Source organism: Dreissena polymorpha, chromosome 13 (assembly GCF_020536995.1).
Source record: "Dreissena polymorpha isolate Duluth1 chromosome 13, UMN_Dpol_1.0, whole genome shotgun sequence".
NCBI classification, from domain to species: domain Eukaryota; kingdom Metazoa; phylum Mollusca; class Bivalvia; order Myida; family Dreissenidae; genus Dreissena; species Dreissena polymorpha.
The window spans coordinates 56819029-56840614 of NC_068367.1; the positions used below are offsets into that span (position 1 = coordinate 56819029).

Consider the following 21586-nt stretch of genomic DNA (forward strand, 5'->3'; position numbering starts at 1 on the left):
CACTTTATCTCTCTCATTCACTTGCTCATTAGCTCCCTTGCGAACAATCTACACATATGATCAAAGTTGTATTTGGTTTTAAACGAGAAAACGAAAGAAGTAAATAATATTTTAACAATTTCATTTCACAATAAATGCATAAAAGTAAATAGGTTAAAAACAAATAACATATAAACGATAAGTATTGTCTGATCACTCATCAAGGAGAGCTAGTAGAGAAGCCTCAACGTCGTCTTCAACGGCAGTGCCTGATTAAAAACCATCGTCATCATTGTCCCGGATGTCAGCCAAGGCCGCGTAGATCGCCTCGGTGATGGCTCTGTTTTCTAAACCGACGGCCCCTAATCGATGATTATTGTCAAGTTGAGCCAGGAGTGAGTCGACGTAATTTCCCTTGCGCTCAGCGTCTGATGTGTGATCCTCATCGTCGCTGTCCGAGTCCGACCACACGCGCCCGTTCAATGCGAGTTCCTCAGGCCTTGGGGGTTCGGCGGCTACAAAACCGGAACTTGTACCCGGCTGAACGTTTTGCCAACCCGGGTCCTTTGTCCAGTCGTAGTCTCTTGTTGGTTTCGATGCTCTTGATTTGGTTTTGCGGAACACTTTTTTCCACCACTTCAGTTTTTTCTCTGGTTGTTTTAATTCATTTACGTCTGTTTCTTGGTGGACGATTACTTCAGTCTTACTTGGAGCCTTAATTTCTGTCTGAACAAGGTTGTTGTTTTGCAATAATGCTTCATTATCTTTTTCTAACACATTATTTGCCCGATCAGACACTTTACTCTCACTCCCGTTGTGTGATACAGCTTTTCGGAAAGGCAAGATTTTCCGAAGCTGATGTTTTAGCTTTTTACCAAAGCTCTTCTTCTCCTTTTGATTACACTCTGTCGTTTTTTTCAACGTCTTGGTGTTAGTCTTGTCTATTGTCTTGTCCGTTTTCTTGTCCGTTTTCTTGTTAGATATCATGTCCGTTTTTATGTACGTTTTTTTCGCCTTTTTCTTATTCTCATTTTGTTTCTCCTTTTGTTTTCGTGTATTTTTATTCTCTGTTTTTGTTTCATTGTCCGACCTAATTGTTTCGTGTGATTTCGCTGTTTCTGAAACTTCTGTATCGTCAATATCTTCCGCATTCACCGTTTCAGCACTGGCTATTTCGTCAGGTGGCGTAGTACAACTACGACTGTCATTCGACAGCATGATACTTTCGTTTGGCTTACGTAATGTATTCTTGATATAATACTGAATCCAGGCGTCGTATTGCTCCGATTTTGGTTTTAAACAATTCTCCGATAGAGAATTATATATAAAACTGAAATCAATCGCCGTTGTATTGTGCAGCTCAGTTGTGCAGTTGTTAGAGGTGGAGCAATAACCGTCTTCCAAGTCTTCCACGACAATATCATTCTCGTAAGAACACGTTTGTTGTTTTCGTCTGATATGCCGCGTGTCCAACTGAGGGAAATTCATTCTCATCCACTTAAAAACGTTGTCTGGATGGCTTGTTGTTTCGGTAAACGCCGCTCGGCTCTCCGGATGTAACGCCAGGCCTTGAATGGCTTCGATCATTTGCAGAAAAACGACTCGATTGGATCCAACCTTTGTTGAATATCGCATACGAAACCAAGTCAGAAGCTTCAACAACATGCGAGCAATATTTGTATTGTCCTTGTCAAAAAAGCGCTCAAAGTGGGTCAACAGCTGGCTTCTGACTGACTTTTCCATATTCTCAAATTCTTTAAAGACAGCCTTTCTGTAACTGTCCCTCAACTCCCTCAATGCATTAAAGGCATATTTTTTGCCCTCATGCACGTTCAGCTTTGTATTTATTTTAGATCTATTAGTGTTCTGGTTCTCCGACAAAAAAGGTGTGTCGATGTAATCTAAAATGTAATTGTCCACCCAATCCTGAATTTCCTCCACTTTTTGTGACATACGTATCAAAATTTCATAAATGGTGGACAAGAACGTCAAGCGTATTCGAGAAATGTCCGTCATACACTTTCTATTAAGCAGTTCCATTTGTTTTAAAGCTTCGATATCTTTTTGATATTTCTCAGAAATCGCTTCATACATACTTGATAACACGCTTTCTACATATTTATCAAACGCATTAAATATTTCCCCCTTCTTGTTCGAATAGCACTCTTTTAAATACTGTAGATCTGTGTACTTGGAATTCTCAAAAAAGTTTGGACACAGTCTTTCAATCTGTTTGTACAGTATTGTACTTCGCATTAGATTGCTTTCAATTTGATCTTTGACATTTGTTACTTTGGCTCTTAATCCCCGTTCAATAGAGAGGAACATGAGATGAAACTTTATCAAAGTCTTGGCATTTCGTTTCGTGATTCTGTTTAAATCCACGTTTTTTGATTTAAGACAAAACTTTCGATCCTTGTCCTCGTTTCCCATACTCTGTTCTATCTTCTGTTTCAGTAACCAAACCTGTTTAGCCGTTTGGATTATTATTTTTTCAAATGCAATATAAATCTCATCATCGTTAAGAAGTAATTGTTTTTCTTTGCTTATCATTTTACGATCCAAAGTAAGAAACCAAGTCTTCAAATGTGTCCTTACACGCATCCCCGGCATTTTTTTCAGCATCCTTTTTCTTTCAGATATAACATGTATTGCCGTTGAATATTGTGTCAATGGTGATTGGTTACAATGTTCTTCAATGCGCTTTAACAACTTATCTGTTAATTCGTTCCGTTCACGAAGCGATTTTTGAATACTTTCCTGCAGTTGGAGCCATGCCTCAACATTCGGATATGCTTTCTCTTTCATATTATCTAATGCTTCCCCCAAAAAAGGTCCGCGTATTTGCTTTTCATATACAAACTTGGGTTTCTCGTCCAAATCTGATGACAGACATTCGTCTTTTTCCAAATCATTTTCATCGTCTTCATTTGAAGATGAGGTGCTATAGCACATTTCATATTTTTCGCTACCAATAACTGGTTGTTTCGATGACAAAGGAGAGGACATGCGCTTTTCCGTCGGCTCGTTTATGGCACTACCTCCCCCTGATTGATCGCAAATAGGTGTGTGTAACAGATTCATCCATTGTTTGAACCTTCTCTTTCTAGTTTCAGCATCTGTGTATCTTGTTTCTGTTGCAGCCTTTTTGGTATTCAGTTTCTTGTTCATGAGCTCTCGAGTGTTATCATTGCATCGGTCTAAAACGATGTTTGCTTCCTCATTTACAATGAACAGTTTTTCCAACTGGCTTTTACTTTCAGTTCCTTCGTTAACCAACGCCTTTTTAATTTTGCACGCAATTTCAGCAATCTCTAGTGTGCCATGTAACAATTCAATTAAGACTATTATATTCATAAACCATTGTCTCAAAAGTTCACCATCAACGCTAGGATGTTGTCTTGACTCGTTTTGAAGTTGACTCTTTAATGATAAAACTACATTGTATAACCCAAAGGCCGAGCAGCCATCGATATGGTTTGTAATCGATAAATCATATGTGTTGCAATATCTATTCACAAGGCGTCTAGCTCGCGTGAATGCAGTGATTTGTCTCTGAACAACAGCTACCATTCGCCGATGCAATCCTTTATACAGAATCTCAAAGTTTTCCAACTGAAGAGAATCTTGTTTTGTGTTCTCAATAGCCTCTAGCAAGTGGCCTCGAAACACTCGAACGTCTTCGCTTAGTAGCAAGAGATCTGTAGTGATTGCGTTTTTGTCAGTATACATTTTATGTGAACAGTTCACGGTGCATTTTAAGATTTTGTTTGCTATCGCTAGCGAGTTCGCTTTTGAAATGACGCTGTCGTCAACGTTATAACTAGTGTGCCACACGCATGCGCGAACGACGTTAAATGACGTCATATGAAGAATGTAAAGTAGCCGTGCGCGATTTTAATTAGCTTTCTTATAAGTAAGGATTTTATACTAAAAAACACTTCTTATCGTTCAAAATTTAGTCCGAAGCAAGATACAATAACTATATTCATGATTACATTTATATTCATCACAGGTTCAGTTTTGGAAAACGCGCAAAGACAATGACGTCACTTATAACATGACGTTGTCGTTATTGTTACGCACGCGCGAACGACGTCAAATGATGACCTCTGACGAACATCAAGTATCAGTGCGCGCTTTCATAGCTTTCTTTTTCGTCAGGTTTTTTTAATGCGCCACACTTTTAACTTTTTAATTTTAGTCCGCAACAAGATAGCATCAATAATTCCATGCACAAATAACTTATCAAACGTTTATTTTGTGAAATCGCGCAAAGACAATTACGTCACTATTAACATAACGTCATTTGACGGTTGCAATTACACTTAATATGAGAATGTGATATACTAGTACATTTGTATATTGATATTGTGTTTTATATCATGACGTTCATTACGGCGAAAGTCGCGTCATTAGAATTGCAAAATTACTGATCTGCGGAAGTTAACACACTTTAAAACAAGCGTTCTATTCTCTGAGACCAATGTAATTTACTGTTAAGAAATAACAAATAAATATCCATAAAAGTCCACACAAAAACAGTTAGACATACAATAAATAACCGTTTCGGTTCTATAATAAATAAACGTATCAATTGCAATGAACTGAATAGCAAAGTAGTAAATACAATTAAATCCAGACAACCTTCTAAGAGATGTACACAAGTAATTTTCGCAAATCTGGTGACTGTTTCTCGTTGTGTGCTTCGTGTAGGTGAACAAGCATCTGTATTCACTCCCGCACAAATAATAAGAGTACAAGTTTGTGTCAATTATTTCACCTGGTGACCAGGTTTTTGACCTCATGTTGTCCAGTTTTAAACTTATCCTAGATAAAAAAAATCATAAGAAATTTATACATGTAAAAATTCTACTTTCTTTCAGATCAGGAAATACGCCGACATATATTGAAGATATTTCTTGATTGTTCGATGCCTGTTGTTATCTCTCTTGTGCAGTTGCCAAGAGTATCGCAACACTTGAAACGTGGGATGTATTACATATGTAATACACGTGTCTGTACGAATTGCTACTTTGACTGTAGAAACACACACCATACTGTTGTTGTCGTATAGCCTTTGTTTTTCAATGCATTTTACATGTAAACGCATAAAAAGCTTCAAAGACTCGTGGTGTGAGAACATTTTCATTTATGCTCGCAAGCTTGTGATGCAACGATTTAAGTTATGGTGAATTCACTATAGACGCGTGTGCAATGTAATGATGAATTCACTATAGACGCGTGTGCAATGTAATGATGAATTCACTATAGACCCGTGTGCAATGTAATGATGAATTCACTATAGACGCGTGTGCAATGTAAATATCTCGATTGCTGTCGATACCAGAGAAATAAATACCATCGGCCTCATTTACCTTCTTATTTGCTTTTCGTGTCACAGTGTGGGAACATTGCATGTTTTTTCGGCGAAGCTGTATTAAGCCAGCTTTTCACCTGACCTGACCTTTGTAAGTGTCCAATAATATTCAAATAAAATTTCCCGCGGCTAGGTACGAATGAATACACTTCATTTATTCCATTGGCTGATTTGAGTATAACATCAGAACATTGGAAACATATCCGCGTCTTTGTAACACTGTTTTACTGCATGAAACAATTTTATCCCTAATGAAAAGGCTCAATAGATAGAACAGTTTTACAATCAATTCTCGACATAAATACAGTTTGTGCGTGCACCTTTTATTTTCAGAGTATTACCAGCGCAAAAGCGTTTAAACTAAAGGCTATGTTCTCATATTTAGTACTTACTTCCATATTCATGTAAACATGTTAACATGTAAAAGTATAAAGAGCAGTGGAAGCGAGGCCTCACTTTAATGCATTGCATTTCAACCCGCGAGGTTTCGGGTCAATTCGCGGCCAGTGTGTGAAAGTCAGAGTTTATATACAGTTCATCACCGGAGTTCGCAGCCAGTAAAATAATCGTTATATAATATACTCTATCCGTGAACTAGGTGACTTGGAATTTTCTTTAGACCAGAAATATGTTAAATGAAGATATTCAGCAATATAATTATGATATGTCAATAATAGATTATTAATGTGTTTTCAACAATACAATGCTAAATATAATTTTAGATTAATTTAACAATAATTATTCCACCATATTGACTATTGTATTAAGCATGAGCGCGATGATTCTCGAAACTGTTAATAATCGAATCATTTAGCAATGTCCGACAAACCACTATAACAGGTTTTTTCGAAGAACGCGCCTATAAATACGGATACGTCGCGTGTGGCCGGTTGACTCGTATGTTTTAATTTCACTTCCATTCTTCTTTTGGTTTTCTGTTTTGTATCTAAAGGTTTATGACCAGCAATATGTAATAATGTAAAATAAGCCGCGAAAACTCCGCGTAACATCCCTTACTGCGTGTGATGCAGCTAAGAATTGCACAGAAAGACATTCGCTATCTTTGATCTCATTCATTGAACTATTAACGCCGTTTATCTTTTTTAAAGATATTTCTTGTTTAGATTAATTGATGCTTGGAACTCGGATATTATTGCTGCGTTAAACGTTTTAAATGTTATAAACTATAATAGTACGTATGTAAAGCAACGAAACAAACCAATGTTACGGTAAACATACATTTACGTTTTCATAGTATACGTATCAGTAATTCAGTATTTAAATACATTTTAAACAAGAGTATTTATACAATAATAAATAACGTGAATAACAAAATTTGAAGTGATAATACATGTAGTTAGAATTTATTATTCAAGTTAACAGCTATATAGTTACATGGTATATGCACTAGTATAAAATAACATGTGTATAAATTTGACAGCGCTGAATACACTCTGTCTCTGGATCAGCAGGCGATTTATTGCTCAAATCTTACGGAGGAGTCCGGAGTCAGCCGATGTATCACGATTGGGCTGAATATTGCTGCCATTGGAGAATAAGTCATTTGGTATCTACACATCAGACTAGTGAATAATTCTTGTTCGTCTTACTCAATTCTTTTTCGACAAACGCCTTCAGCTCATTCTGGTCGGGTATTTTGATTGTCAGAACGCAACCTTGAGACCTTCCGTACTTCCGCTTGGATGGCTGTATCGTCATGGAAACGGGAGTACCGTCCAGTCTGCCCACTTTCTGGATGTTCAGAATGACGTTACGAAGCACAGCGTCTGACTTGTTTCCGTCCCTTACTCTGACATGCGCGACGATAATCCCCGAAGAATCGTACGCGTCAATTCTACAATATCATACTGCATTTGTTCTATGTAAACACATGTAAATGTATTCGTATTACAAAACTCTTTGGTTTAAATAGGGCGTCAATGTGTTGAGATCAGATGAGGAAAAGGACTTTAAAGGCCATTTAATTAAATACGATTCAAGCACGATAAACCAAACAACGAACGCACACTTTTATCTGCCCATATAAACTTCATGCTATAACTTTGAAAATAAAACAAAAACTTAATTTGCAAGATTAACAAGATTACAGTAATGATAAAGTATGAATCTCTACCTCGTTTCTTGTACATTTTTCGATTTCCATGAAATAAACTAAGCGACTTTCGTAGTTTTAATTTAAAACAATAATTTTTCGACTGCGATTTGGCTTCCCATATAAAAAGTTGCAGTGAACTTGACTGACCCTTCTATCTCGTACAACTCCTCTTTAGACAACACCACTGAAGCTGCCGTCAATTCCACCGTGACGTCATCTAGTACGTACTGAATTGACCTGTAAATATGGCGTACCGTGCGTGTTATCTGGTGAAAGTATTGCATTATCTTTATTGAACATGCTGAATAATCTGAATAATTAAATGTATATGACAAATGAAATCTTTCTATAAAGTATATTAGGTATGATAAGGTAAAATATGGATTCGATTTAGTCAAATACGATCTCCTTTGATAGACTCCATTAAAATTTAAGACAACTTCAGAATCTTAATTAAAGAGTAAACAACATTATATTTGCTTATTTCGAACTGTCGACCGGAATGATTCAAACACAAACAAATACCGATTATAAAAGTAAGTTCTTCGATGCAAAGATGCCACAATGCAGTTATTATATGACGATTGCGTATTTGCATGTAACTATGTCATTAATCGTTTATCGTTCAATAAAATATTATACAATACAGATGCCGACAGGCAATCTAGAATCATGCTCAAATGAACCTGTCCAAAAATAAGTCAGTGATCAGCGAATGATTGTGTTACGCATACTACTTAAGCTAAATTAATTTCGAACGATAATAGGATTCGATTAAGGTATACTTAGAGATAGTTCACCTTGTACATGTGCCCGATTCACAAGATCTAAAACAAAATAATAATACGGCAGTAAAGTTTCTCTACTTAAACTTGACTATGTCATAATTTTACAATCATAATTTAAAGCATAACGGTAACCTGTGTTTTATAATATAAACTGCGTTTTAATTGTGTTAGTAACCATCACCACTTAACTCAAGTTAGAAAGTTGTAATGCTTATAGTGTATAATACATGTTTACAGTGCAAAATAAACAATGGTGAGAGTTTTCCAAAACAAAATTAAGACATTCAAAACGTAAATTATTTTGTTCATACCCAGCTTGAAGAAGGAGTTCAATCGGATAATGATCGCTTACGTCTGCAGCCTGTAAAAATATAAAATAAATATTGCAGATCAAATGCTGTATAATGAGATCCAAGCCAAAGTTGCATGTTCAATTGACAAAAATTCATTTGTTGTCAAGTAACAGTGAAAGCACTCCATTGAAATTGTTTTTGCATGCGTTTAAAATTCATTTATAACAACACAATCAACAAAACACAATAGGAAATATTAACACATTTATGCCTAGCGTCTAGAAAAAAGACCTTGGCAAACAGCGTAGACCCAGATGAGACGCCGCATCATGCGGTCTACGCTTTTTGCTTCAAGGAATTTCTGTAAGAAATATTCTAAATATAGAAATAAGTATACTATACATCCCTAATTTTGGAATTAAATTTATCCGATTTAGAAGAATGGGAGAGTCCACTAGGCATAAATGGGTTAAACCCATATACATGTACCAATTCTTTTTTAATTCTCCCTATGTAGCCGTTATCAGCGTCGTATCTGTAGACCTCAACACTTTCTGGTACGATTCCGTCGTTCCAACCCTTACCGCTTACAATAAACCTGTAACAGTTTCAATAACTCTTAAAGTTGTGCAGTTAAGTGAAGTTAAGTGAGCATGGGCAAGAACAAAACAATATCGTTCACGATCAAGTTCACAAATGTTCAATTGAAACAAGCTAGTTAGGTTTAGATATTTGCTTACAATACTATAAATAAAAATAGTGTGTGCAAATATGCTTATCAATTATAAATTACTATTTAAAATATGCATTGTCGAGCAAACTCGACTCATTACAGTGCATGTCATACCGTTACCAATTCATATACAAAATTATTTAGAACTCAGACAATATCTTGTTTAGCCAACAACCTAATTAAAAATCCGAGCAACAATTGCCAAAATTGATTTTGATTGGACAAAACAGCTCATGTAAATCTATCCCTTAATATGATTGGAAAATATTAAAATCAAAAGTGGGTTAAACACAAGCAAATAAATTCAATTTAAAAACAAGTACATAATAATTTAGAAAGCGTACAATAACACAAAGATCAATGCGCATAAAATATTATGTATACAACTCTAATTACTTATTCGTTGGGCCATTTATAATTTACCACGTGTTTCACCGACCTGTCATAGGCACAGTTACTGTTCGCAACTGTCGTATCGGCGTCGTCTCCGATAAGCCAAGCATATTTGGGGTCACTTTTCATTCGCACTTCCGCCCATTTAGTAACGCCTATGTACCCGCAACCCGCATTCTACGTAAAAAACACACACTTTTGTTTAATGCGATTATTTTAAGCGAAACGGGATTTAAAAAACAAGAGTTGTGTTTGTCAGGAACACAATGCCCCCTACTGCGCCGCTTTGAAATGATTCTTTTTTACCTTTGACCTTGAAGGATGACAATGGCCTTTCACCACTCAACATGTGCAGCGCCATGAGAAACGCATGCATGCCAAATATCAAGTTGCTTCATAATATTCAATATTGCAAAAGTCATGGCCAATGACGGACGCACAGACTGACGGACTGACGGACAGTTCAACTGCTATATGCCACCCTACCGGGGGCATAAAAAACAGAAACATGAAATAATATGTGTACAGTATATGATGCATTATTCAAATAAGCTCAGAAATATTTTGATAAGGTGCGTTGCCTTACATGTGCATGTACAGAGTAAACACCAAAATAGGGATGTAATAAGTTTCCAGTTTAAAAAAACGCTTGCAAAATACCAAAGTTTAAAAATTCAAGTTTTTCTCTTTTCATATTTAACTCTTTTTGTTGTTTTTTCTTCGATTTCTCCGTAGTCTTTATATTTATTTATGCAATGATTTCTCGACTGTGGTAGACCGTTATTGTTTAAGTACGTTTCCGACGTCGATTTCGGGAATCTACACGCAGTTTAAATTGTGATTGGTTCATAAGGTTAGATGGATACTATTATACGTTGTATTTGGTTGCCTGGAAAGAACATATACCAGGTCTCCCAGCACCATTACGTCACTTCCGGTAAACTTCGGAAGCACCCTCGAATGCAACAGGTTCAGCTCATGTATGGCCACGTCAGGATCAATATGGATACCAACAAGGGTGAACTTTTTGAGAACTGAAAAAAATTCGTGTAAAGAAAACGCTAGTTACCATCGCAGGCATGAAACAATAGGCACGACGATTGGACAACATTTGCATGAACACTTCAGACTTTCACTTCGTTTACGATTTTATTTTAAAATATCACTGGACGTTACGATAATCAGGTGTGTTTTTTTCAGTTTTCTTTTTTTTTCAAAGAAACAGTAGAAATCGAGAACAAAGCATTCTTTAGAATAAGGCGTGGTTAACCCATTTATGCCTAGCGTCCAGAAAAAAGGCCTTGGCAAACAGCGTAGACCCAGATGAGACGCCGCATGATGCGGCGTCTCATCACGGTCTGCGCTGTTTGCCTAAAAGAATTTCTGAAAGAAATATTCTAAATATAGAAATAAGTTTACTAGACATCCCTAATTTTGGAAATAAATTTATCCAATTTAGAAGTATGGGAGAGTCCACTAAGAATAAATGGGTAAAGGTTTGCAGATGGTTCGGTTTCGACAGGTTTCACTGTAAACAGGTAAACTCGTAGAGGAATACTGAAACTCCAGAAACATTATCAGGGGACAAAGTCTGTGAGAAATTAGGTCAAGAAAATAATGACTATATCCAACAGTGATTTCAATAGAAGCAGAATCCTGCATTTTTATGCAAGCAAGTTTCAATTTTCTCATTTTTGACTCCTGCAAAAAATTAGCCTTGCATCATTTTGACACATTTGTTTTCACAATCCGAATTGAAAAAAGGACCAGAAATGATCTTTTAATAATAATAATGGAAAAAATAATACTTGTGTGAAAATGATTTTTTCATTATTATGATAAATAAGCTATTACAAAACCTTAAACATGCCTTTAGGAACATTTCAAATTACTTCAGAATTTTTAACATTATAAATTTTATTTTGACCTATCATAATTTTGCGACATTGGGTCATTTTGACTCCTGGTTTTCTATATCTACTGAAATCCCTGATCCTATATATACTAGTATAGCAAATGTCAATACTTACGCGTGTTGCTAGACCGAAATGTCGCAATGTACGGCTCGCGCTCGAACAGATCCGTTTTAGCATCGGTCTCTTCTCCGTCATCGAAAACATACCAGTTCAGTGGTTTTAAACCTTGACCGGGCCTTAAACACAAATATAAGACCTTCGTGTTGTGACGGTGACGTTTTTACACTTTCAAACGCTTGAAATGAAATATACAAAAAAAAATTAGACTATTGCCAAGCAATAAGGTCCCCTACCGGTGAAAATACACCATTTTCAGCAATATTTCTAGTCTATTTGTTGCCATAGCAACCAGAATTCTTGACGTAGGAACAAAATGAAATGACGTGCATAATCTCCATAATGCCATCTGTCCATCTTTCAAGTTTCATGAAAAAATATGAAGAACTTTTTAAGTTATCGCAGGATCCACCATTTTCAGCAATATTTATAGTCTATTTGTTGCCACAGCAACCAGAATTCTTGACGTAGGAACAAAATGAAATGACGTGCATAATCTCCATAATGCCATCTGTCCATGTTTCAAGTTTCATGAAAAAATATTAAGAACTTTTTTAGTTATCGCAGGATCCAAAAAAGTGTGACGGACTGACAGACAAAGCGCAAACCATAAGTCGCCTCCGGTTTCAACGGTAGGGGACAATTATTTACAGGTATGTGTCTACTAATACGCAAAAATAGTCATGGGGATTCATTAGCCAGTGTTTTTTTTTCTCGGGTCATATTAGGGTACGGTTGGGGAACCCATGCAAATAGGAAACAAGTATACATGTATATTTTTCCCAAATGGGATCTTAAAATTCCCATTGAAGATTTCAAAAAATTATTTTTTAACAAGTCTCAACATTTAAATTTGTATTATCATTTCAAAGCTACCTTGATAGGCTTTACATTAGTAGACATAATAACAAAATAAAATCCTAATTCAAAAGTTTTTTTAAGCAACAAATCAGCAAAACTGATTTCTCAATTTTAGTCAAAACAACGGGAATTTTCCCATTGAAAAGGTTACAGGCCACATTAAAAAATGTTCAAATAAAAACACTGTAAGCAACCTGTAGAAATACGCGTACTGCTCCTTGATATTGGACCGACCAAGTCTGTCGCTAATAAGCATTGAAAATTGCAGTTCGGATGGTTGGCCTCTGAAATAATTTATATAAAAAAAACAACACACACAGGTAAATAATATGAAATTGTACCAGTACATGTCGTATGTTCGTGCATTTAAGTTTTCCTAAGTCAAAAGTAAATGTGTTTAGCACTCGTAAACGTTTAACCCTTTGAGCGCTGGAACCGAATTTTGAAGGCCTTTGCACACAGTTTGGATAGTATTCTTTCCAAAAAAAAATCGAAGAAAATGCTAATTTTAGAAATTCAGCAGACGACATTTTAGCAGATGACAAATTACCCAGCATCCAAAGGGTTTAATGGAAAGTGAAAAAACAATAGCGTTTTTACACGTTTTTCATTGCTCGTGTTCTTTTTCATTTTATTAAACATCAAGAACTTATTATTAGTTGATATAATAACCATAACATCAATAAATCTCATCAAACATTAACAGAATCAATATACAAGCAATATTTCAATAAGATTTTTCGAACGATATACCGGTAGACACAGAGTGCTTAAAAACAATAACATATATCTTAACGTAATGCAGAAGCATTTTTTAATATAGAGTTCATTTCAAAATACATTAAGCTTTAAGCCCTTGAGTACACACATATTACAGCAAAGTATATACATTTGTACACAGATGGTCAATTACGTACAGAGTTTTTAAGAGAACCTAGAAGAAAGTCGTAATACAAAAAAAATGAATACAACCTGAACCCAGATGAAAGTCTTAATACAAAAAAGTATACAATTTATCGTATTTTGTAATTTATATTAAATAGATAAATATGTTTATAGAATGAAGAGGTCTTACAGGTTCACATCGTTCAGCAATTGCGTAATGGCCCCCTCTGACTTGTCGCGTATTTCTTGGATCAGGAGCAAATCGTATCTACGAATTATCTGGGGACAGACGTTATAATTATATAGGATTTCAGTATGCAAATGAATATATACATCAATTTTCCATACAAACAAATTAATGTCCTTTCTCTTGCACTGCCCTTGTTTATGCGGTGAGAAGATGTCGCTTTTCACAAACAAATTAATGTCCTTTCATTTGCATTGTCATTGCTTATGCTGCGAGTAGATATCAGATATAAAATGTCGATCACACCAATGAGGCCTTTTTATGACGAGTAAAAGAAAATAATTTGACCTCAATTACCATTTGTATTTTGTAAATACTAGTATATTAAAACTTATTTTATTTTGATTGATGTCATTTTCCAGTCTTTGAGAAGCTTAACAAAAATCAACGTTGCTATAAAAAAAAACAATTACCGAAAGAAGATAACCAATTTACCTTTACGAGTATTGTCATTACGTCTGTTCTCGCTGCCTTTGTAGAACCAAAAATTTGAATGTTGAAAGCTCCTATTCGTAAATCTCGACACACGACTGGACCAAAGAGCATGCACATCAAAACACTTCCCCAAATCCACAAAGTTGCCATCGTCGTATTATAAATCTGAAGTAAAGAATGTCGAAAATGTTAATGTAATAAACGTTTGCATCGCACAATACATATTTTTGTCTACATCAGTTATAGCGCCCACGTATTTACATTTCGACGTTTATTTATGGTTTGAATGATGTGTTTGTTTTGTTTAGACGTAAATGATCACACACACGTACGTTACGTCTGATCTTATCTGATCTAGTCAATGTGCATACTATCAATCACAGAAAACAAACGCGTTTGAATGCTCCAGTAAAAATATCGATCATTATTTTTTGGCGTAGCTTTCTAGGCAATCTTTTGAATTTGATTTCTTGTGATAATTTATTCAGCGGCAAAAATAAATGTTAATCGACTTTGCATATTTCAAGTGTTAAACGTGTTTCAATGACGGTTGCATTCTTTCTGAAGATGACAAGTTACACAATTTATGAATTTCGGCTGTTAAAATAAACTTAAATGGATATCTATAACATACACTCTTAAAACTAACATAATTTTGCAAAATTTCCCCAATTGTATGTTCTTATCAGAACGTAATAACTATTTTATTTGGCCTTTGTAATCGCGGGATGTATAAAACCCTGCAGTCAATGTACCATATGTTATATAAATGTGCATGCGCGATTGTTAATCAGCCTACGTTTAATATTTAAAAGGTATTTTCCTTTTCCCTGGTGTTATACTTATGTAACACCGAACAGTAGTTCATTACAAAATGTTCTCAAATTATGTATCTGGGGTAAACACATATCAGTCCCGGACGTTACAATTTTAATATAACCCTACATAACACAGTAATAATCTATTTTCTCTGAAACCACCATCGTCTCATTGTCCGTAACAAATCTTTTTTAAAGGGACTGTCCAACAGTCAAAAACGTCGTTCGACGCGAATCGATATTTTGGCGAACTACGAGGATTGCTTATATAGCTAACAAGAAATATCTTTAAAAAAGATATACGGCGTTGATTGTGGTTGCAGTTAATGAAAGGTAAAGACTTCAATGAATGAGATCAAAGATAGCGAATGTCTTTTTCTGTGCAGTTCTTAGCTGCAGCAAACGCAGTACGGGATGATACGCGGAGTTTTCGCGGCTTATTTTACATTATTACATATTGCTGGTCATAAACGTATAGATACAAAACAGAAAACCAAAAGAAGAATGGAAGTGAAATTAAAACATATGAGTCAACCGGCCACACGCGAAGTATCCGTATATATTTTAAATATTTATACGCGCGTTCTTCGAACAAACCTGTTCTAGTGGTTTGTCTGGCGTTGCTATTTGATTCGATTATTAACAGTATCGAGAATCATTGCGCTCATGCTTAATTCATTAGTCAATATGATGGCATAATTCTTGTTAAATTAATTAAAAACAATATTTATCATGGTATTGTTGTAAAACACATTAAGAATCTATTATTGACATACCATATGATATCGCTGGATACCTTCATTTAACATCTGTCTGGTCTAAAGAAAATTCCAGTTCACCTAGTTCACGCTATAGCGTCTTTATTATGTAATGATTATTTTCCTGGCCGCGAACTCCGATCAGCACATAGGGTTGAGACGCAGCGATGACCTGTTGTAAACTCTGACATTCACACACAGTGGCCGCAAATTGACCCGATATACCTCGCGAGTTGAAATGCAATACATTAAAGTGAGTCTTCGCTTCCACTGCTCTCTATACTTTAACATGTTAACATGTTGACAGGAATATGGAAGTTAGTACTAAATATGAGAAAATAGCCTTTAAGTGCAAACGTTCTCGTGCTGAAAATCTTCTGAAAATAAAAGGTGGACGCACAAACTGTATTGATGTCGAGATTGAGTGTATAACTGTTCTATCTATTAAGCCTTTTCATTAGATATAAATTTGTTTCATGCTTAACACGCAGTAAAACAGTGTTACAAAGACGCGGACATGTTTCCAAGGTGCTGGTCGTATTCTCAAATCAGCCAATGCAGTCAATGAAGTGTATTCATCTGTACTTGGTCGCGGGAAGTTTTATTTGAATTGTATTGGACGCTAACAAAGGTCAGGCTAAGGTGAAAAGCTGGCTTAATACAGCTTACGCCGAAAAAAATACCTCCGCGTTTGACATGAGCGAGTATGGTCGAGTGGTAAAATCGGGAGACGTTTTACTGCAAAACTCCATGACTCTAGGGGTCAGTGGTTCGAGCCCTGAGGAGTTTAACGTTTTTTTCTTCTTTTTTTTTAAATTGTATTCTTATTTTTTACAGGAGATTTTTTATTTCAAATGTTTAAATTTGTCAATATAAAGCATTTAAAGAAGTTAATGACAAGCTTTCATACATGCCAAAATCTGTTGGACAGTCCCTTTAAGTCATGCCAAGATGGTTACAACTTGCCATGTCCCGGGTATAACATGATTTGTAACGACTGAAATACGAAAATAACTTCAAACTAATCTTTTATAGGTGAAGCATAGCGGCGCCAACGGTATTATTAGTCACTGTTGTTACAAGCTCTCTCTCTCTCTCTCTAATGTATATAGTATATAATGGGGCCCGATAAAATGCATTATCTATGATCACTGCTCTTTTGTTCTGTAAAAGAACGGGGTTCTACGTCTTACACCTAACGAGGCGTTAAGAGATCAACTCTAATTACGAACTAATAAAGTAAGAAATTAACTGTCGTGTATTGTATTTTTATCCGAAATTTTTATGAACGTGTTATACACATACCGGACATTATCCTAGTTCAGGATTGTACCTAGGAACTTGACTCCAATTTCTTAACATGGCACACTATAGGCTACTGAGAACGAGACATACATCTCGTCTCCTTGTTATGTGTGTATTTGAGAGTTTATTAACAGGTCGTCCCTGCGTCTTTACTACGTCTTTAAGTACCGACCTACCCCTGAGACCTTTCAGAGGAAAATATTTATTTTTGAGCCAAATTAGGTCAAATTTACCCCGGCTGTCCGGGTATTCGCCAAAGATTTTTTTTCCTAAATAAATCAACTTGTGCACGATGGCCAATGAGACCTTAATGTGCCCTGGAACTTGTGATGGTGATCTGGGGTAGATTATGTCGCTACCACCACCATCATCATCATCATCATCATCATCATTATTATTATTAATATTCTCCTTACTGACATCATCACCTTTGTTAGAATTATCATCATAACCACCCTTATTATGTTTATTTATGATTGTTTATAGTTTCTTTATCAAATTGTGTGTGTTGTTACTTTGCTCTCCGTCCCAAACGTTACACGTATACAATAGACATATATCAGCATATCGTAATACCAAATATACAAGTGATTGATAATCAATTGAACACAACATATTATGATACAATATTTTCATTAATTAACCCAAAGGAAAAATATATACAAGTAGTTAGAGGCTTTCCACTGTAACATTTAAAGTGATATTATGCGCATCTAAGAGTATATGCTATGTTTATAGGTGTCTATCGCAACCGTTGTTTATTTTTGATGTGTTCACTTCATATACACTTATATTTGTTAATGCAGCATCAACATACTAAAATAATATCCCGCCAAGATAAAAATAATGCATTTGAATACCAACCGTACTTTCGTTTGACAACTGATCATGCATGTACGATGTGAATCTAAATTTAGTTTTAGTGCAGATTCATTCATACGACATAAAGACACACTTTTGTTTTACGGATCATTTTAATTTCCTGCAGTTATATCTATTCATACGACACACAAACACTATCTCCGATCCTAATAAAAAGACAGTTCTGCTCGGCTTAGAGGACTGGGACAAACATGTAAAATATCGAATACAATATACATTTTTATAAACAACTGGTAGCAAGATGAGTTGCAGATAATTGGTCAGTTACCACATTTTAACAAACTCTTTTGATCTGTTAATTATTTTCAGCTCAATTCAACAGTGAAAATGCGCATAATATCACTTAAAAGGCCAATAATTTGAATGAAGGGAGAAACCCTATCCTATTACAGTTCTATACATGTATTTTTAGCATGCCATCTAAATATAAGTTGATATTTTTAAAGACTTTCTTGTAAAGTTTATAATCATGCTAAAGTTATTTAGAATAGCAAGCTAAACTGCACATACCTCGCAAAATGTATCACAGAATTTGCAGTACTACACACAAATACATGTATTCTGTTTGAATATAAACCTACCACTAAATGGGACAGTTTTTATGTATCGGGTCCGCTTAAAAAACTGTGATAAGTAAATGACGCTCTGTTGACTTTACTACATTGACATGACTAGAGTGTATACATTACTTTAGTATGACATTCGTTCTAGATTTGCTCTTTAGATCGATCGATCGATCAAAATGCAAACTCGGTACTTAGTGACTTGATAAGTCGAAATGTTCGTACGTTTCTATCTGTATTTCTGTCATTTAATAGTATGTTAGATTATAAGCATAAAAGATAAATGTTTAGCAATTGAGTTTTGCTATTAGGGGCCGTCCATAAAGTATGTCACGCTTTTTTTTAACCATTTTTACCCCCCCCCCCCCTCTCCCCCTGTCACAAACTGTCACAAAATCTTGGACCCCCCCCCTCTAAAGTACGTCACACACTTTCGAACATATTTTTTAATTAATACCTATTTCAAATTTAATCTAAAACACAATTCACTATTAAACCGTGTTAAAATTTCACTTAAAAGAACTTTCACATTATTAAAATGACTTAAATACTAGAATAGTTAATTGTCAACAGTTGTCACAGTTTTTCATTGAATAACATGTTTAATTCCTTTTTTTTTAAATAAATGTGTGACATCACAAATGGCCTGACAACTCCCCCCCCTCCCCCCATGTCACAAACTGTCAAACTCCCTCCCTCTCCCCCCACCTGGAGCGTGACATACTTTATGGACGGCCGCTTACCTGCTAATATTCTAGTAGTTGTATGGTTACAAGAAACGTTTTAGTCGTTTTAACATTTGTGAACTAAACATAAATCTAATTTAAACCTATGGATGCATTGTATTTCTTGAATTTTAAGTGTAAAAAATAATTTATGGTTGCTTTATTGTTTTAAATTATTTTGTATTTTATTTTGTATTTTTTGCTCTGAAGTTCGCGTGTTTGTCTTTCAACATTTAATATTTTTGTGGGTTAATCCACATGCGCGTTACTACGGAATCCGGATAGTGCCATCTATACTCTCGCCTTTCTTTTATCAAGGGCGACACACGACACACGAAGAGATACACGATAAATTGCGCGACAGTCGCGGCGACGCACGATATTTTGCGCTACAGTCGCGTCGACGCACGATATTTTGCGCGATACACGAAGCGAAGCGCGAGAATGTACAATGAAATATCGCCCTTGTGTAGGTAGCCCAAAAGGCGATATATCATGTTAAATATATCGTGCGTCGCCGCGACTGTCGAGCAAAATATCGTGCGTCGCCGCGACTGTCGAGCAAAATATCGTGCGTCGCCGCAACTGTCGAGCAAAATATTGTGCGACGCACGAAATACGAAGCGACGCACTATATTGTGCGCGACAGTCGCGGCGACGCACGATATTTTATTATTCAAATATCAACCATATTATCCGAATCTCGTGTATCGTGGTCTAATTTTAGACCGCGACACATGACGCACAAAGCGATACTCGATATTTTGCGCGACAGTCGCGGCGACACGCGATATTTGTACTGTTCAAATGTCGCTGTAATAATATCACCTGTCGCGTTTTCAAAAAAAAATAGAATGCGTTAGTCGACCTTTTATATGCGATATCTCGCCCTTTGAACACGACCGTCGCACTTTACGAACGTGACCGTTGCCCTTTATGAACGCGACCGTCGCCCTTTTATAGGCAATAGCTCGCATATTAAAGGGCGACGGTCGCGTTCATGAAGGGCGACGGCCGTGTTCAAAGGGAGAGATATCGCATATAAAATAGCGATATTATTACAGCGATATTTGATCAGTACAAATACAGAAAAGTCCCGTCTCATAAAGACATGTTATAATACTACATCTGTTTATTCTGCTTTATGCAATGGGCGTTTGACCAAATGCATCAAATCTGCCCTTTAATGTATGCATGCAATTACACATAATGCCACTGTTCAATCAATGATTGAGTTGATATTTCGACAGCAGTTCAATTATCTATGCACACACGTTTAGAAATCTTTTTTTTGTAAATGTACACTCCTAATGTTTTCAACACTAGGCAGTGTATATCATATGAACTATGGCATGTGCATTTGTGGATTTTTTATTGTTATAGTGTTGTTATTGTTTGTCTTTGTCATTCTTTGGTTTATAAGAGTTTTAGTTTCCAAAGCATTCAATCGTAACACAAGTTTGGATCGACCGAAATGTGGTTTGATCAGTTGTGTAACAATATGCAAATAAAAAAATGTAAGTGGATTAATGTGTGTATTCATGAAACAAGATAATACAAAGTTTCAAAATTCAAGCCCACCTCCATAATAATACTTTTTATAATTTTCTATTTTTTCGGCGTACCAGGTATCTGTCTGTCTCCTTAATTAATTAAAGCCGTTAAAATGTAAATGAATTTTAGGCCCGAATGAATAACCGGATTTTTTTCATTTGCTAAAAATGCTTCAATTGAACATATATAATATTCTACTTTGACTTAAAAAAAAAATAATTATAATATGAAAAACTGGTTCACCACCATTGTTTTGCAGAATAGCGTAAAGGGTGTACGTTTTTGCACCGAAAAGTCCCAGATTCGATCCCCGCGAGTTTAAGCAAAGTGTGTTTCTTTTTTGTTGTTATACATACGTTAGACTATTCAAAATAGTAAAGTGTTGTACATTAAAGGGACCTTTTCACGTTTGGGTAAATTGACAAAATTGAAAAAGGTTGTTTCAGATTCGCAAATTTTCGTTTTAGTTATGATATTTGTGAGGAAACAGTAATAATGAACATTTAACATGCTCTAAAATAACCATTACATGCATCTTTGGACGATTAAAAAACCCGAAAATTATTAAGTGTTGCAACACAAAACGAATTAATAATTTGGAGAGTTCTGTTGTTTTCGTTATATTCTGTGAAACTACAAGGATTGCTTTATTAAGTATAAAATACATCTGTCATTGTTTCCGGAAGAATGGCCGAGTGGTTTAAGTGGTAGACTTTTTAATCCAGGACTCCAGGGGTCAGTGGTTCGAGCCCTGCTGAGGGTTATTTTATTCTTGATTTTTTTACTGGAGCTTTTTATTTCTAATGCTTACATTTATCAATATAAAGCATCTAATGAC

The 21586-nt window shown here is 35.6% G+C and overlaps 1 protein-coding gene across 2 annotated transcripts; it reads right to left on the bottom strand.

Moving 5' to 3' along the window:
- Positions 1-6689: 6689 nt before the first annotated feature.
- Positions 6690-18577, bottom strand: LOC127855392 (deoxyribonuclease-1-like). Of its 2 annotated transcripts, none has more exons than XM_052390916.1 (12): positions 18488-18577; positions 14144-14308; positions 13652-13740; positions 12771-12860; positions 11713-11834; positions 10589-10716; positions 9729-9859; positions 9046-9154; positions 8575-8624; positions 8276-8302; positions 7623-7712; positions 6690-7214 (listed from the first exon to the last, which is right to left on the bottom strand). In XM_052390916.1, exons 2-12 carry the CDS (start codon positions 14291-14293, stop codon positions 6938-6940), a joined length of 1263 nt encoding a protein of 420 aa, XP_052246876.1. In that variant the 5' UTR covers positions 14294-14308; positions 18488-18577; the 3' UTR covers positions 6690-6937. The 2 variants fall into 2 exon arrangements, with proteins under 2 accessions (XP_052246876.1, XP_052246875.1); XM_052390915.1 differs by having other exon boundaries at positions 18417-18530.
- Between the last annotated feature and the right edge of the window lie 3009 nt (positions 18578-21586).

Bases quoted from the DNA above. Each gene is read 5' to 3' on its own strand.
- LOC127855392 (XM_052390916.1), bottom strand. From the start codon at position 14,293: ATGGCAACTTTGTGGATTTGGGGAAGTGTTTTGATGTGCATGCTCTTT. The intron at 13,741-14,143 runs GTAAATTGGTTA...GTCTGTCCCCAG, and splicing joins TAATGACAATACTCGTAAAG to ATAATTCGTAGATACGATTT. The intron at 9,860-10,588 runs GTATATGTTCTT...TTTTTTACGTAG, and splicing joins TAATGGTGCTGGGAGACCTG to AATGCGGGTTGCGGGTACAT.